This window comes from Bos javanicus, chromosome 23 (assembly GCF_032452875.1).
Source record: "Bos javanicus breed banteng chromosome 23, ARS-OSU_banteng_1.0, whole genome shotgun sequence".
In the NCBI taxonomy this organism is placed as follows: domain Eukaryota; kingdom Metazoa; phylum Chordata; class Mammalia; order Artiodactyla; family Bovidae; genus Bos; species Bos javanicus.
The window spans coordinates 24,576,156-24,594,827 of NC_083890.1; the positions used below are offsets into that span (position 1 = coordinate 24,576,156).

At 45.0% G+C, this 18,672-nt stretch overlaps 1 protein-coding gene across 3 annotated transcripts in view; it reads left to right on the forward strand.

Annotated features, from left to right (window-relative positions):
• PAQR8 (progestin and adipoQ receptor family member 8) overlaps positions 1-17,517 on the forward strand; it is a 48,790-nt gene extending 31,273 nt beyond the window's left edge. For all 3 annotated transcript variants that reach the window (XM_061398417.1, XM_061398418.1, XM_061398416.1), the window contains one exon: positions 8,462-17,517. In XM_061398417.1, the coding sequence (XP_061254401.1) occupies positions 8,481-9,545 (1,065 nt within the window). In that variant the 5' untranslated portion in view covers positions 8,462-8,480 and the 3' untranslated portion in view covers positions 9,546-17,517. The remainder of the gene's footprint in view (positions 1-8,461) is intronic.
• Positions 17,518-18,672: the final 1,155 nt, after the last annotated feature.

Consider the following 18,672-nt stretch of genomic DNA (forward strand, 5'->3'; position numbering starts at 1 on the left):
GAGGGCTCTCTGGTGGCTCAGCAGTAAAGAATCCACCTGCCAATGCAGGAGATGCAGGTTTGATCCCTGGGTCGGGAAGATCCCCTGGAGAAGGGAGTGGCAATCCACTCCAGTGTTGTTGTCTGGGAAATCCCAAGGTCAGAAGAGCCTGGCAGACTCCAGTTCATAGGGTCGCAGAGAGTCAGACACAATTGAGTGACTAACACTTTCTTTCTCCTATCCATATTAGGGAGAGCCACAGAGGAAGAGATTCAGAGACGGGGATCCCTGAGCCCAGGTGACATGTGTTCCTGGCAAACAGGTGTACCTCACCTTTTTTATAGGCAGGATTCAGCTGTGCCAGAGCCTACAAAGTCAGAGATGGACTCGCTTATTAAGGCGCTTTGGGTTTGTGTGCTGCAAGAAAAGTCTTTTGACAATATTGTATATACAATATTATATATACTGTACTGGCTTTCCTAAGCTCAGAGAACATGATTGCAGCCTTACTAGCAGATATTACACAATTTTTCTCCTTTAACCAACCCCCTCATCCCCCACCCCCATGACCCTTAGCTTACACTGTGACAAGTATAGCTATGTTACTCCTGCGGCAAAAATGTTGCCTGTCATTCCATTAACAGAGAATGCTTTCCACCATCAAGCCCTCATCCATTGCAGCTACCCCTCAGGTGAGTCCTGGGGGGGATTCAGGGTGGAGAAAAACTGAATACTGATCCTAGAAAGTTTAAGATATATATCTAAGGAATAATTTCAATAAACCCAGACTCTTACAATTTCCCATATGCAAAGCATTAACATCATTAACTTGAGATATCTGGTTTTTTAAATAAGCAGTTGATCTTTTGATGTTCCACTACATTTTTTTTTTCCCAAAGAAATTTCCTAATATATCCAGGCCTCTTTCTTATATCTTTGGAGCGGCTCCTCAGAGAGTCTGAGAGGCTGACTCCTCAGTAAGTTCTGCTGCTACTGCTACTGCTAAGTCACTTCAGTCGTGTCCGACTCTGTGTGACCCCATAGACTGCAGCCCACCAGGCTCCCCATCCCTGAGATTCTCCAGGCAAGAACAATGGAGTGGGTTGCCATTTCCTTCTCCAATGCATGCAAGTGAAACGTGAAAGTGAAGTCGCTCAGTTGTGTCCAACCCTCAGTGACCCCATGGACTGCAGCCTTACAGGCTCCTCCATCCATGGGATTTTCCAGGCAAGAGTACTGGAGTGGGGTGACATTGCCTTCTCCAAAGAAAGTCTAGAGTTGCATTAATAGAACCAACCAATGTTGGCACCTTAGTTAACATTAGGGATAAAGTGTATATAAGAAGCCTCTATACTATCTTTGCAACTTTTTGGTAAATCTAAAATTATTCCTAGACAAGTTTTTAAAAATCTGAACATAAAAGCTGCTTCTATTGATAGCTGTACATTTATGATAATGAATTAAATATTTTACAAAGACATTCTGACTTTGTGCTCTTGAGAAAGCCAAGGCTGCCAAGAAAATCCATGAATCTATTGTAAGTTTAAAGCTACCCGGTCAAATATTGCTGACTGGAGTCTAGTTTGCTTATTTAGCCCTGAGGGACACACTTGCTTTGTTTAATAGAGGACATCTGTTAGCAGAAGAGGCCATCATCTCAGTTGGGGAAGTATCGAGTTCTTAGCAATGACATATATTTCAAGTTAGGAAATGTGGTCTTTTTCCAAAACATATTTTAGTTCTTCTCAATGATTTAAAAAGACTGATTTAGTGATTTAAAAAGAAACATTTCCCCTGGTATTGTCTTTCTCTGACTTTCCAAGTGGTTTATCTTAATAACTTTGGCCACAGGTTACCCAGAAGACATACACAGGTTGGGCTAGGGAAAGTTCTGCTAATAAAACATAATTCGCAACTTTTAAGTTGTGTATTTTTTCTCCAGTCGACGCTTCTGACAAGAAGGTCATTAGCATGATATACTAACTAGTTGAGCTTGAAATCCACAGGATAACACAAGTAAGTATATATTCCTTTATATTGCTGGAATGTTCTGGCAGGTGGGGAGAAGGATGTACTAATTAAATATACTGATTAATCGTTTTACCAGTTTTTGTAGATTTGTGTCAAATATTCCTATTTGTAAAATAGCAATAAGTTCATTTTTCCAGTTATAAAAGTAGTAAATACCCATTGTCAAAAATACAATAGTATTGACGCATCCATCAGTTTGAAATATCTGTATTGATGTTCTGATTATATTTCATTCTTTCTCTGTGCCATAGGTATATCTTTACAAAAATGGGATGCATACTTCTAATTTGCTCCTTTGTAATAATGTCTTTCATTCATGTATTTATTCAAGTCTTTGTTGAGCATCTACTGTGTGCTGTTCTAAGTGCCAGAACAGTGAGAAACAATGGAGCACACATTTCTGTCACACGCATCTCTCTATAGCAACAAGTGCAATATATCTACATAATTATCTTAAAGGGTGTGTAGTATTCCATTGTATAGATTTATCAGCATTAAATCAGAGCTCCCAGTTTTGGATGCTGAAATGCTATTTGTTTGTTGTTGTTGGTGGTGGTGGTGGTTCAGTTATTAAGTTGTGTCTTACTCTGCGACCCCGTGGACTATATAGCCTGCCAGGCTCCTCAGTTCATGGGATTTCCCAGGCAAGAATACTGGAGTGGGTTGCCATTCCCTCCTCCAGGGGATCATCCTAACCCAGGGATCGAACCCACATCTCCTGCTTGGCAGGCAGATTCTTTACCAAGGAGCTACCAGGGAAGCCCCTATTTGTTTTTTTAGGTTTTCTTAAATATGGAGTGGATATGCGTTAACAGCTGGTCAGTCTGAACCCATGTTAAAATTGTCTCTGCTAATAATAGAATTCTGCTGGTACTGCCGCCTTTTAAAATATGACTTTATAAACAGTGGTCTGATCCTTGGCAGATGCGGCTGCCAAGTTCAGTGTGCGCCCAGAGGCCTCTTACTTGATGGATGACTGTGGAGGTCCTGGGGTTTTCTGAGGCTGTTGCAAGTCCGCTTAAGTCTCTGGTCAGACCAAAGGCTGCTCACAGCAGGGTTCCCTGCCTTATAAACAGACACCAAGCTGGCATTTTGGCCACTGTTCCTCCTCAGTCATTTATGGTTTTGTAGCATTGTGTGAGGCTGGGTATCTATGGATTCTGGAAGCATTTCTTCTTCCCTCTTTGATGGAAATTGCTGCTGTTTTGTTCTCTGTCCAACAACCAGCAGGCCACCTTCCTGCCATCTGTGTGAGCCTCCTCCCCCCACTACAGTGACACGAGGTGATGTCACTGGGTCTGTTGGTCGGTGACTTCAGCTCACGGCTGGACCTTCAGCACATAGCAAAACATAGCCCAGATGGATGATAGAATTTCATAGCATTCGAACGTGTAGAGACTGTTCCTTCATTTTTATGGACAAAGACACAAGTATAGAGAATTTGAACCATGTGCCTAAAATCCTATATGAATGGTAGGGCTGGAATTGCTAATTCCTCATCCAGGCTTCTCCAGGGAATTGGCTACTCCAAGTCTGTAGTCAGTTCCCCTAGGGCCCTTGTAATTAGGGAACATCACTGCCTTAAGAGTCCTCTATTTGGCCTCCAGATAAAATATCATCAATGCCAAACTATGTCCATTTCCCAAATGTGCAGCTTTTAATTTTTTTTTTTAGATGGCATACTCTAGGTGTAAAACTATTAGCTTTATTAATAGTTTTAAAGGAGAACCCGAGATAAACTTTAAGATTGGACTCCTAAATAGTCCAAAGTATGATGTAATATTTTATAGTACTTTCATGGTACAGATATTATACTCAAGAAACAGAACTTTTGATTCCAATCCTATTACAATCTAAATCTAATTAAACTCTATATAAAGCAGTTGGGGGAGGTATTATGAAGAATCTATAAATGTATCCAAAATTATTAAATTCCATTTCCGTTTTCAAAGATTGCATTAAAATCAATCATAAGGTACAAAATATGTAAGTTACTAATTGTAACCCGTCTGTGTGTTCTTTAGCTCAAATCTTGCTGATATTTTAATGTGCAGGGTTTGTCTTTTCAAAGTACCGTTCAGCTACTGCTCATTTTTCATTATTGACTCTTTTGTCTAAGACGTAGAGAGACAGGAAAACATCTCCCACCCACTCTTATTTATGAGGAGAATGACCTTGAGTAGTTAAATGTCTTGGGCATGGCCACATAGCTCATTGTGTAGAGCAAATATTAACAGCCAGACTTCCCAACTTACAAACCATGATTTTTTTTTCCCCCTTCAACCTGGCAGACCAGAATGAAATTGGTGCTGTATGTCTGGGCCTAAAGAACTGTTTGTTCGGTAAATCATGATCAAGGGTATGATTATTTTATATGCTGCAAACCGTTTTAGCCTGAGAACTTGCACACCACAAAGTCCCTGCCCTTAAAGGGACTGGCTGTTGGTGGGGAAGTGAGTGCATCACCAGGGGTCAGGAGCTGGGAGAGAAGTGTGATGGGGAGGCAAGGCCAGGGTAGGTGGGAGCTAGGGCACCTTGGGGGTGGAGGTGGGGAGTCAGGAGGGGCCTTAGGGAAAGCTGGGTGTGTGTGTGCCTGCACCAGCGCCACGGCGTCAAGATGCGGTTTCCTCCAAAGAGTGCTCTCAGACTTTACAGCTGGCGCCCCTTTTTAAAAATTTGTATTTATTTGGCTGCACTGAGTCTTAGTTGCGGCATGTGAGATTTCGTTCCCCAACCAGGGATTGAATCCAGGCCCCCTGCCCTGGGAGCACAGAGCCCAAGCCACTGGACCAACCAGGGAAGTCCCTACAGCTGGCCCTTGGATGCCTATTTCTGGAAGCAGTGCCCACTCTGTCTTGGTGAAGTTAAGCCTGTCTAAGGGGGTAGTAGGGTGCTTTCCTGATGGCTCAGCAGGTAAAGAATCTACCTGCAATACAGGAGATGCAGCAGATGTGGGTTCGATTCCTGGGTCGGGAAGATACCCCGGAGGAGGAAATGGCAACCCACTCCAGTATTCTTGCCTGGAGAATGTCCATGGACAGAGGAGCCTGGCGGGCTACAGTCCATGGGGTTGCAAAGAGTCAGACACGACTGGGCGACTAAGCACACAGCACTTAGTGGGCAATGCGGGTGGAGCATAGCAAGCAGCTTCTTCCGGGATTCCTTCTCCCACAGCTCATACCCCCAGTGACTCACCTCTTTTTTTTTTCAACAGTAAAACCAGACTGATAACTTTCATCTCATCTCCCTCCGTGCTTCACCAGATATGGTAGAAACCTGTGTGTAAAGAATAGAGCCCTTTAGCTCCCCAAGGCCCCCGCGAGCGTTGCTTTCCCATTAGAGCTTCTCAGCCAACGCAGATCTTAGCTTCGGTGCCCTCCTGTTCCAGGCCCAGCCCTGCAGTGGATCCATCGATCCCAGGGCCAGTGCACCCCACCCATGCCCCACCTCCCCTGCTGTGCTCAGTCACCAACTGCCACAGAGGTCAGCTGGAGGCGAGGCTGTACCGAACTTAAAACTCCGGGCTCTTGGATCCCTCTGCTGGCTGATAGCGGAAGCACTGCTTAGCTTTTCCTCTTTCTGTTTTCTTGTTTTTAAATGAATTAAGGTATTCAAATGATACCTTTTTGTTTTTTCTGTTTCCCGCTTCCCCTCTTTCTGTCTTTCTGACTGACTCTTAGTTTCTCTTGGTGTCTTTAATTCCTCTATGGGCACAGTTCACAGCCGGATCCTGGTGGGGGATCCATGGTGAGTGCTGGCTAAACAGATGTCTCAGGACCCGGTATAGAGCAGGCCTTGGGCCCTCTGCTCATCAATGCCCCCTGCCTCTCGCACCAACCACCAACCATGTCATAATAATGGCAACATTTTGCCAGTTGAGGATTTGGGAGCAAGCCCCATGTTGAACGCTTTACAGGCATTACATCATAAAGTCCTATGTCATTAGCTCTGCTTCCCAGATGACAAAGCCCAGGCTGGCGCTGCAGGCATGTCAACGGGATCCAGATCTCTGGAGCCAGCGTCGTCCTTCCAGCCACACAAGGGCCCCCTCCTCGGGAGCCTGGGCTTTGACCCTGCTCTCTGCCTGGACATCTTCTACCCCCACTGCTGCTGCTGCTGCTGCTAAGTCGCTTCAGTCGTGTCCGACTCTGTGCGACCCCATAGACGGCAGCCTACCAGGCTCCGCCGTCCCTGGGATTCTCCAGGCAAGAACACTGGAGTGGGTTGCCATTTCCTCCTCCAACGCATGAAAGTGAAAAGTGAAAGTGAAGTCGTTCAGTCGTGTCCGACTCTCAGCGACCCCATGGACTGCAGCCTACCAGGCTCCTCTGTCCATGGGATTTTCCAGGCAAGAGTACTGGAGTGGGGTGCCACTGCCTTCTCCGACACCCCAACCCAAACCCACTTCCCCATTGTCTCTTGGGAATTCTGACTTTTCCTTAAAAGTTAGTTCAGGGGTCACTTGGAAAAGCCCGCTCACCCACCCCTTCCACCTTCTGCTTTGGTTGTTTACAGAGACCTTGTGGTCTGTGGGCAACAAGTATATCTCTCTTATTCGAATTGTTTGGATCTGTGTTCTCTGTTCTATTCGTGTATCGCTTATGGGTGGCCCCTGTACTGTCCTTAAATAAATATATTTTATCAATTGTTAAAACACAAGAAACAGTGAACTGCCCTCGCCTCTCGTGGGGCACTCATCCCAGGTTTCTGTCATGATTTACCTGTGTATCTGTCCATCCTGTAGAGTCTGACCTCCTCCAAGGCAGGGAGCAGATCTAATCAGTCTCCATACCCCAGCACAGAGCCCAGCTCCCAGTTATAACATAGCAGCAGGATTTGACATTCAAGCACCCAGATGGGCCAGGCAGAGTGCTCCTCACTTTATTTAGAGTCTCTCATTTAACCATCAAAACATCGCACCCAATATGGACAATGATCACCCCATTTTACAGATGAAGAGACTGAAGCTTGGCAAGGTCTGTGACTGGCCCAAAGTCACCCAGGGAGCAGCCACCCAAACGCTTAACTCCAAGTCTCGTCTTTTTTTTTTTTACATTTTATTAATTTTCATGCCCTACATTTTTGACCCGATGAGGTATTTTTTTCCCTTTTAATATTGATTAAGAAGTGTGTATGGGAAGATGACATTTTCTTGGCTAAAATCTGCAGTGCCCTGAGAAACACTGCTGTATCCTTTGCTAAAGGACTCTAAAGAAAGGGAGGACATTTGAATCAATCAGGTTTTGAATTTTTCTGAAGAAAAGAGTTTGAGGAATATGAAGGTATCTGTAGATAGACTGAAAATCTATTGCTTTACTCAGTAACTTTATCTGAAATTTTGCAGCTCTTTTATGAAATACTCACGGTGCTCATCTGGTTCATGTATCACCTAAAAGTTCCAAGTGCAAGTTTAATTTTTGAAGCCTGAAACTTATCGGATACAGATTTGGGTACTCAGGAAAGGCGAGCCCAAAACTACTTGCTTTCCAGAGCATAATTTAAACACACACACACAATCTTTGCAATTAGATTTCATGTTAAATTTAGGCCACATGTTCATTTTGTTCAACTCTTAAGATTTCCCAGAATATTCCTTGGTCTTTACCACCCTATGGATGACCTTGAGTTTCAAGTTACTATTGCTTATCTCAGATTTTCAAGTTCTCCGTGAAATTAGTGGATAATTTAAGATTAGTGCTCAAGAAATGTAGACTCTCATTCATCATATCAACATTGATCATTTTTGTATTTCAGTAAAATACTTTGTACTTTTAGAGCCTGTCTGATTACATTTTAATATTGTCTTGTTTAAGGGTGTGTGCTCGTTGTGTTCAACTCTTTGTGACCCCAGAGACTGTAGCCCACCAGGCTCCTCTGTCCATGGGATTTTCCAGGCAAGAATACTGGAGTGGATTGCTATTTCTTTCTCCAGGGGATCTTCCCAGCCCAGGGATCGAACCTACATCTCTTGAGTCTCCTGCATTGGCAGGCAGATTCTTTACCACTGAGCCATCTAGCAAATATCATCTAGCAAAGCTTTAAAGGTACCCTTAGTTACTTGGTAGATGTCATAAAAATAGGGTTGCTAACATTCCCTTTTGGAGAAGGAAATGGCAACCCACTCCAGTGTTCTTGCCTGGAGAATCCCAGGGACGGGGGAGCCTGGTGGGTTGCCATCTCTGGGGTCGCACAGAGTCGGATATGACTGAAGTGACTTAGCAACAACATTCCATTTTACAAGATGCAACTTGGCCTCACACTGTAGAGGGTAGAAGAGATGTCAAAATCAGAATATCAGGACAGTAAGGGACCTTGGTCCAACTCTATTATTCTACATATGAAAAAAGAATGAGGCTCAAAGAAGCTGTCTACAGTCCCCGCCTGCCCAGCTGCACTAGAAAACCTGCCCCTCTCTCACGGCATCTTTGCCCATTTTTACTGTTTCCTGTAGGTAGCATCCCGGGGCAGCCATGACGACCGCCATCCTGGAGCGTCTGAGCACCCTGTCCGTGAGCGGGCAGCATCTGCGACGCCTGCCCAAGATCCTGGAGGATGGGCTGCCCAAGATGCCCGGCACCGTCCCCGAGACCGACGTGCCCCAGCTCTTCCGGGAGCCCTACATCCGCGCCGGGTACCGCCCCACCGGCCACGAGTGGCGCTACTACTTCTTCAGCCTCTTTCAGAAACACAATGAGGTGGTCAACGTCTGGACTCACCTGCTGGCGGCCCTGGCCGTCCTCCTGCGGTTCTGGGCCTTTGTGGAGGCCGAGGGCCTGCCGTGGGCCTCTGCCTACACGCTGCCCCTGCTCGTCTATGTCCTGTCCTCCATCACGTACCTCACCTTCAGCCTCCTGGCCCACCTGCTGCAGTCCAAGTCGGAGCTCTCGCACTACACCTTCTACTTCGTGGACTACGTGGGCGTGAGCGTCTACCAGTACGGCAGCGCCCTGGTCCACTTCTTCTACACGTCCGACCAAGCCTGGTACGAGCACTTCTGGCTCCTCTTCCTGCCCGCCGCCGCCTTCTGTGGCTGGTTATCCTGCGCCGGCTGCTGCTACGCCAAGTACCGCTACCGCCGGCCCTACCCGGTCATGAGGAAGATCTGCCAGGTGGTGCCGTCCGGGCTGGCTTACATCCTGGACATCAGCCCCGTGGTACATCGCGTGGTTCTATGCCACCTGTCTGGCTGCCAGGACCCAGCGGCCTGGTATCACACCCTCCAGATCATCTTCTTCCTGGTCAGTGCCTACTTCTTCTCCTGCCCGGTTCCGGAGAAGTACTTCCCTGGTTCCTGTGACATCGTGGGCCATGGGCACCAGATCTTCCACACCTTTCTGTCTGTCTGCACACTCTCCCAGCTGGAGGCCATCCTCCTGGACTATAAGGGGCGACAGGACATCTACCTGCCACGCCACAGCCCCCTGTCCATCTACCTGGCCTGCCTCTCCTTCTTCCTCGTGGTGGGCTGCAGTGCAGGCACTGCAGCCTTCTTGAGACAAAAAATCAAGGCCAGACTGACCAAGAAAGATTCCTGAGGCTGCCACGTGGGGCGCGGTGTGGAGGCAGCCTGTAGTGATTTGGGGAGAACTTGAGTCAACAGTAGGAGATGACTTTGTGTTTTTAAGAGTGGGCTTTTAAATGAGTACATATTTCCAAGGGTGGCTATGGCTATGGCATTGGGAAGCCAAAGGTTCCAAGAGTTTTGTTATCATTGTCGTGAATGAAAGGTTTATCTTTCATCCTCTGGGCTGTAGCCTTACGAGACACAGGAAGGGAAGGGACCTCGGCTAAGGTTCGTTGGACACGGAATTAAGAACCATCTTCATGCCTGAAAGTTGAGTAGAATTCTGACTGTGGCCTCCGGGGGCCAGCCCTGGACTAAAGGGAAAATCTAACTGGACTGAAAAAATTACAAGGTGGCTGGACCACACTGTATTGAAATGGGCATTCTTCTGCGATGCTGGTCTTTGGTGATTGGATACTGGATTCGTCTGACTTCTGGTCCCTTCTCTAGCCCGCTTTTCTCAGGATGATGTCTGCCTGGCTGTTTTCTCCAGAGTGCTATTCACTCCCAGCTGTACCTTGCATGGGCATAGCGAGGACGATGAAGCAGTCATGCTTCCGGGAAATGCTTGGATCCAGGCAGACATTCAGGATATTTACTCTCATATAATACTAATGGAAACGGTACTAGAAAATACAGTGCCAAGAGCCATCAGGAGGCCCAGCCAGTAAGCATGGCTACTGTTTGGTGTCATGGGACCCTTCTGTTTTATCCCTGTGCACTGCAGGATTACTTGATATCTACTAGGGCTGCCTTACATGCCAGAAGATCTGGAGCTTTCTTCAGATAATCTTCTCCAGATTTTGACCAGCATGTTCAAAAAGCCCCTGGTAGAGTGAATTGGTTCTAGGGATCTGATTATTTCAAGAGGAACTCAAGGTCCAGCCTCTTAAATAGATGCTGCCCCATGAAGGACCCATGTAACTATCCTAGTTCACGGTCCTTGGGAAAGCATTGTACCTCAGCTTAGAGCAGCTTAAATCAAGCCCCAGAACAGGCATGTGTGTGTACTCATGCAAGGTTGGTCCCCGAAGGCTCCTTTGGGTGAGGCTGGTGAATTGAGCACCCTGTAGGCAGAATGTTCGGCTAGGACATCACTAGCCAGCAGCTTCTGTGGGATGGGGGGTGGGGGTGGGTACTTACAGTTGATGTGTCCTGGCTTCGCAGCCCCCTGAGGACTGCCTTCTGCAGTGATCCAGGGAAGGGGGCTGCATTGAAACCCTCCCCAAAGACTGCATTTCCTATCAGTATAAGGTCTCTGTTTACTAAAAAGGGAGGTGGCTTTTCACTCCAGTTTGATGAACCTCCTCTCTTCCTAGGTTACTGTCTTCACATCTTTTTTTTTCCCTTTCTCTTGAGAGATGTGTAGGGTTTGTGCCTTATAAATGAAAATTTACAAACACTTAATACACCGCCATGTGGAATTTCCTGTTTGAGGTTATTGGGATAAGAAAAGAGAATTCATTGCCTTTCAACCGGCGGATGAAAGAAACTCAGAACACTGGAATCGCTTATCCGTCAGAAGACTCTTTCGACCTGTGTTTTTTCGGGGAGAAAAGTTCAACTGAAGCTTTCCTATAATCTTTATATCAAGAAAGCACAGCAGAAATCCCATGGTGGTCCAGTGAATAGGACTCTACACTTCCACTGCAGAGGGTGTGGGTTCAATTCCTGGTTGGGGAACTAAGATCCTATGTGCCGTGGGCAGCCAAAAAAAGAGAAAGCATATGTCTTGTCAGCTATGTTGTTTCCTCCTGGTGGATTCCTCCTGGGAATCCTCAAATATCTGAACTTCTGTGCTACCCATGTGTCTTACACGAGCTTCTGGCATCCAGGCCAAATTCACCGCCAGTAAAGTTAGGGACCCTGAACGGGACTGAACTGATAAACAAAGGAATAGAAAGTTGCATCAACACAGTGCAGGTAGAGGGTCAGTTTAAAATGGAGACAAGAAAGCATCTGAAATGTTCATAATTATGGATTTGGAGACTCTCTTCTTGTAAAAGTTAAAAGAAAAGTGTAAGTCAAGCTCTTGAATGTAACCATGGTGGCCATGGTGGGCAGAGATCTGTAGGCCAAACGCAAGTATTTTTAAAGAGAGACTAGAGGGGTGATTCTCTATGCCATCCACAGACCAATGCCAGTCTGCAACACGAAACAGTCTGTGACACATACAGAGCGACACTAAGTTTTTAGATATGAACATAAAATTCATAACATTTTGATTTTAATTTACCCAAGCATTGGTCCACCAAGTGATTGGAAATTTAAAAAGAAAAAGTATTTTTTCACCAGAGATATTTGAAAAGCATTGAGGTAGGAGACTACTATCTCATTAGAAATTCCAGTATCTCAGGAGAAATACAGAAACGGGAAATGCAGGCGTTTTTCACTATTCAGATTCTTGAGGGTTACACACTCCTTTTAAAACAATTTCATTAAAATGACTGAATCAGTAAGGAAGCGACCTTGTTTGTTTAAAAGGAATAATTAAGTATTTAATGAAGGAGATGGTTTTTCTTACTCTACCAAAGCCAACAGTTGACATCTACTGGAAATTCTGCTATTATCTCTCTCTGTCTCTTTTTTTCTTTTTTTTTACTAAGACTTTCAATCTATTAAAATGTAAATGCCTCTAAAAAAACTTAACTATCAGTCAGTTATATCTTGGGAATAAAGTGGATATTGTGTGTACCCCTCTACTCAACGTAAGGAGAGGGGATAGCAAGATGCAACAAATTGGGCAACTATTTGCCTGATTCCCTCTTGCAAACACTTCCTGACCTGTATTTACTAAGAAGCTAATGTTGCTGCTCTTCAGATGTTATGGTTTTATCTCCCACCTCGGCTGAAAGTACCTCACTCAGTAACACTACTCTCAATCCTCCGATGGAAGCTTGAAATAGTAGGAGCTCAAACCACGGAATGGAGGCAGTTCTTTCCTGCCTCTGCTGTCCATCAGTTCCCCAATTGTACCGGGTTGCTTGAAAACATGAGATTCTTCTGTTGCCGTGCTGTAGTTTCAAGTGAGTCCTCCAGATGGCGCTCAAGTCTCATTCAGAGGAGGTACGGCCATTGTCCCCAAAGCCTCAGCCTAATTGTGTTGGTCCTAGTGTTTCGCTTGATGTCTTGGCAAAGAAAACATAGAGCTGTTTTCTGTTTATATAAATCGACTTACACAAATGACCATTAAACATTTTGTAAATGGGTTATTGTACTCTCAACAGCCACCTTGTGTCTTTGACAAGGTCTGTCTTAAAGAAAAGTTTTATCTAGACAAACATTGTCAGAAGGAGACCAGGACACTTCATAGCCACCTAGAGGTAGGAAAATATAAAAGCTTAAAAAAAGAAATCCCCCTCCCCAAGCTCCCAAAATACCTGCCCCTCCCCAAATCCCCACTTGGTAGTAGATCAAATGGCACCTCCCTCCCCTCAAAAGCTATGGAGTTGATTTTTCTGAGGATTTCAATCTAATTGAATAAATATTTCTGATCTCATGGACAATGGTGTTAAATATTCCAAACTTTTTGAATTGATGGATTATATTTTTTGAAGCCTAAAAATTATGAATTATACTATTGTATACTGTGTGTGCTCGAGTCACTCAGTTGTGTCAGATCCTTTGTGACCCCTTGGACTGTAGCCCACCAGGCTCCTCTGCCTGAAAAATAGAATTTTCCAGGCAAGAATACTGGAGTGGGCCATTTCCTACTCCAGAGGATCTTCGAACCCACGTCTCTTATGTCTCCTGCACTGGCAGGCGGATTGTTTACCACTAGTACCACACCTGGGGAGCATTATATCATAATAGGTAACTATGGTTTGAAATGTGTCACCCAACAGCCAAAGGATTCTGTGGCCTATTAGATTTAAATAGCTGTGGAAAAGGTGATTCTGTTATCACGATAACAGGAAGAAAATAGCGTTCTCTGCCTAGAGGCTGTGTTACCAACCAGAGTTCTTTGCCTCCTTAATCAATAGAAATTGATCAGAGGCCAGATAAGAAATTCAGGCAAGTCTTTACCTCATAAAAGAGGTATGCATACTCAGTAGGAATCCCTACCCCCTCCCAAAGTCATTGGTTATTTCTCATTTTAAAATAATACATGCTTTTTAAAGAAGATGCCAGGGATTCCCTGGTGGTCCAGTGGTTAAGAATCTGCCTTCCAATGCAGGGGATGAAGGTTTGATCCCTGGTCAGGGAACTAAGATTCTACAAGCAGCATCGCAACTAATCCTTTACACCACAAGGAAGACCCAGCACAGCCAAAAAAAAAAAAAAAAAAACTGATACTAAAAAAAAAATTTTTTATGAAAATGCCATAAAATAGAGAAAAAAGATACATCATTGGCCCATCATTAAAATGAATCCTTTCAGAGTAAGGATAAGTCATGTCAAAATGTTGTCAATAAGTTAATGAGCAGTGTAATATAGAACTTCCTGAAAAGCAGGAAATTAGGAACTCCTGGGCAACCTAATACTTTGATTCTGTAGAGTACAAAAAAATCAAGTCTGGCTCAGCTCTCAGTCATGTGACACTCCCTTCTGACATTTGTGATGGCACTGTGGCTGGGATACTGGCTCATGATACAAAGCCAAGGATACATTATCTCTGGTTGAAAGAACTCTGAAATGCGAAGCAAGCCCTCAGAGAGTCCTCTGCTAGAAAGGCTTGGGCGGGAGGCAGAGCCAGCCTGTGGAACATCCTGATCCAATGGCAGTCACTCCACAAACACTGAGCCTGCAGATGCCAGGCCCTGATCTAGGCACCAGGATGCAGCCATGGGCAAAACAAATTCCAGCCCTGATGGACACTTACGCTCAGCAAAGGAGAGTGTTACTCACTCAGCTGTGTCCGACTCTTTGTGACCCCATGGACTGTAACCCGCCAGGCTCCTCTGTCCATGGAATTCTCTCTGCAAGAATACTGGAATGGGTAGCCATTCCTTTCTCCGGGGAATCTTCCCTACCCAGGGGTGGAACCCCGGTCTTTTGCATTTCAGGCAGATTCTTTACTGTCTGAGCCTCCAGGGAAGACAACAAGCCATGAATTCCCTCGTGGCGTAGTGGTTAGGACTCCGCGCTTTTAGCGCCAAGGGCACAGGTTCAATTGCTGGTCAGGGAACTAAGATCCTGCAAGCTGTGTGGCCATTAAAAAATAGCTAATGTGTTAGAAGGTGATGGTGCCAAGGAGAAAGCAAGGCAGGAGGAGGCAGAGGGATAGGGTGAGTGTGCAGCTTTAACTGGGATCAGGGGAGACTACAGAAAGAGGCAGGGAAATAGCTGTGTTTTATTCTCCAGCAGAGGGAAGAATTGCAAGGACCCTGATCTCTTCAAGAAAATTAGAGATACCAAGGGGACATTTCATGCAAAGACGGGCTCGATAAATGACAGAAATGGTATGGACCTAACAGAAGCAGAAGATATTAAGAAGAGGTGGCAAGAATACACAGAAGAACTGTACAAAAAAGATCTTCACGACCCAGATAATCACGATGGTGTGATCACTCACCTAGAGCCAGACATTCTGGAATGTGAAGTCAAGTGGGCCTTAGAAAGCATCACTACGAACAAAGCTAGTGGAGGTGATGGAATTCCAGTTGAACTATTTCAAATCCTGAAAGATGATGCTGTGAAAGTGCTGCAGTCAGTATGCCAGCAAATTTGGAAAACTCAGCAGTGGCCACAGGACCGGAAAAGGTCAGTTTTCATTCCAATCCCAAAGGAAGGCAATGCCAAAGAATGCTCAAACTACCGCACAATTGCACTCATCTCACATGCTAGTAAAGTAATGCTCAAAATTCTCCAAGCCAGGCTTCAGCAATATGTGAACCATAAACTTCCTGATGTTCAAGCTGGTTTTAGAAAAGGCAGAGGAACCAGAGATCAAATTGCCAATATCCGCTGGATCATGGAGAAAGCAAGAGAGTTCCAGAAAAACATCTATTTCTGCATTATTGACTATGCCAAAGCCTTTGACTGTGTGGATCACAATAAACTGTGGACAGTTCTGAAAGAGATGGGAATACCAGACCACCTGACCTGCCTCTTGAGAAATCTGTATGCAGGTCAGGAAGCAACAGTTAGAACTGGACATGGAGCAACAGACTGGTTCCAAATAGGAAAAAGAGTACGTCAAGGCTGTATATCATCACCCTGCTTATTTAACTTATATGCAGAGTACATCATGAGAAACCCTGGACTGGAAGAAGCACAAGCTGGAACCAAGATTGCCGGGAGAAATATCAATAACCTCAGATATGCAGATGACACCACCCTTATGGCAGAAAGTGAAGAGGAACTAAAAAGCCTGTTGATGAAAGTGAAAGTGGAAAGTGAAAAAGTTGGCTTAAAGCTCAACATTCAGAAAACAAAGATCATGGCATCCGGTCCCATCATTCATGGGAAATAGATGGGGAAACAGTGGAAACAGTGTCAGACTTTATTTTTTGGGGCTCCAAAATCACTGCAGATGGTGACTGCAGCCATGAAATTAAAACACGCTTACTCCTTGGAAGGAAAGTTATGACCAACCTAGATAGCATATTCAAAAGCAGAGACATTACTTTGCCAACAAAAGTCCATCTAGTCAAGGCTATGGTTTTTCCTGTGGTCATGTATGGATATGAGAGTTGGACTGTGAAGAAGGCTGAATGCCGAAGAATTGATGCTTTTGAACTGTGGTGTTGGAGAAGACTCTTGAGAGTCCCTTGGACTGCAAGGAGATCCAACCAGTCCATTCTGAAGGAGATCAGCCCTGGAATTTCTTTGGAGGGAATGATGCTGACGCTGAAACTCCAGTACTTTGGGCACCCCATGCGAAGAGTTGACTCATTGGAAAAGACTCTGATGCTGGGAAGGATTGGGGGCAGGAGGAGAAGGGGACGACAGAGGATGAGATAGCTGAATGGAATCACTGACTCGATGGACGTGAGTCTAAGTGAACTCTAGGAGATGGTGATGGACAGGGAGGCCTGGCATGCTGCGATTCATGGGGTCGCAAAGAGTCGGACACGACTGAGCGACTGAACTGAACTGAGAACCTGTATGAATGGAGAGGTTGGAGGAGTCATCATCTGAGGACAGACTGTGAGGGCTGTGTTAGGACTCGGTCTTCTACTGTGATTTCAGGTGGGAAAATACCAGGGGAGAATCCTATCTGACAAAATTATAGAGGAGGCATTTATCTATGTGGACTCATTGCTAATTGCACATGAGCTTTGCTGGTAGAACACGGGGCAGATGCTGTGGCTTGCCAATGGTAACACAAAACCAGGTTATCATTAAGTTATCCCATTTGTGGGCCTGGCTCAGTAGATTGCTTTTCTGTGGACACACTCCTGTGCTCACAGGTTTCTTCCCAGATTTCCTGCCATTTTTTTAGTGCCTAGAATGCTGACCTCCATTCCCAGACAGGCTTTGATATTTCCTTAAGTTCTACTGACTCTGGTTTGTACCCAGGTCTCCCCCACTCTGGGTAATCCTCCAGGTAGAAGTGCAATGAAACGTCCAGGGCAGAGTCTGCAAATAAGGAATAATAATAACTTGAACAGTTTACATTATTTAGTGCTCACCCTGCGCCAAGTCCTTCGCTCAGCTCTTTGCTTAAATTCTTTCCTTTAACCCTCATATAATCTCTGGGAAGTAGGTACGTTATGGTCCCTACTTTATAAATGAGAAAATTGGCAGATTAAGTAAAAATTTCCCCGGACTGTTTCCCCAGAATGTTAAGTAATAGCATCTCACAGAAACTCAGGCGTTTGATCCAGAGTCCATATTCTTAGGCACAAAAACAAAGTGAATGTAGAAGGCCCTTTGGTCTAACTTTCTTGTTGCCAATTGGGTGAACCGGAAACAGTATAGAATTGAAAGGGAAATGTCATGAGGATCTTTTTTTTACTTTTTTCAAGATAAATGAAATAAAGGCAGTTCGTATTTCATTTCTGGATACTTTGGTCAAGAAAAGTCCCTAGGCTGTGATTATTGGTATAATACCAATGGTGAGATTCTTTTCTTAAAAAAAATTTTTTTTTAATTTAAACTTTTTATTTTGTATTGGGGTATAGCCGATTAACAATATTGTGACAGTTTCAGGTGAACAGTGAAGGGACTCAGCCATGCATATACATGTATCCCTTCTCCCCTGAACTCCCTCTCCATCCAGGCTACCACCAATAGTGAAATTCTTAAATATTCTTTGTGCTAGAATCCCCTGCAGACCTGGTCACATGAGTCTCAGAGGCTGCAACCACCTGGGTAACCTCCAAGGACTGCAGGCAGCTCAAAGAACAACGAAGCCTGCTCACGTCAATTCCCTATGTTTCTCCTGTGAAGCTTTCTTCAACTTCAGTTCAGTAGCTCAGTCGTGTCTGACACTTTGCGACCCCATGGACTGCAGTACTCCAGGCTTCCCTGTCCATCACCAGCTTCCAGAGCTTACTCAAACTCATGTCCATCCAGTCGGTGATGCCATCCAACCATCTCATCCTCTGTCATCCCATTCTCCTCCAGCTTTCAATCTTTCCCAGCATCAGGGTCTTTTCCAAACAGTCAGTTCTTCACATCAGGTGGCCTAAGTATTGGAGTTTCAGCTTCAGCATCAGTCCTTCCAATGAACACCCAGGACTGATCTCCTTCAGAATGGACTGGTTGGATCTCCTTGCAGTCCAAGGGACTCTCAAGAGTCTTCTCCAACACCACAGTTCAAAAGCATCAATTCTGGAGAAGGCAATGGCACCCCACTCCAGTACTCTTGCCTGGAAAATCACATGGACAGAGGAGCCTGGTGGGCTCCAGTCCATGGGGTTTCTAAGAGTCGGGCATAACTGAGCAACTTCACTTATACTTTCACTTTACACCCTATTCTCAATAAAGAATAAATGGTTTCACTCTTAAAAAAAAAAAAAAAACAAAAGCATCAATTCTTTGGCACTCAGCTTTCTGTATAGTCCAACTCTCACATCTATACATGACTACTGGGACTAGAGGAACCAGAGATCAAATTGCCAACATCCACTGGTTCATCCTCAACCTGTTAAAAATACCCTAGTTCTCAGAGTCACTCAGAGCACCATTTTGGCTAAAACAGTTTCTTG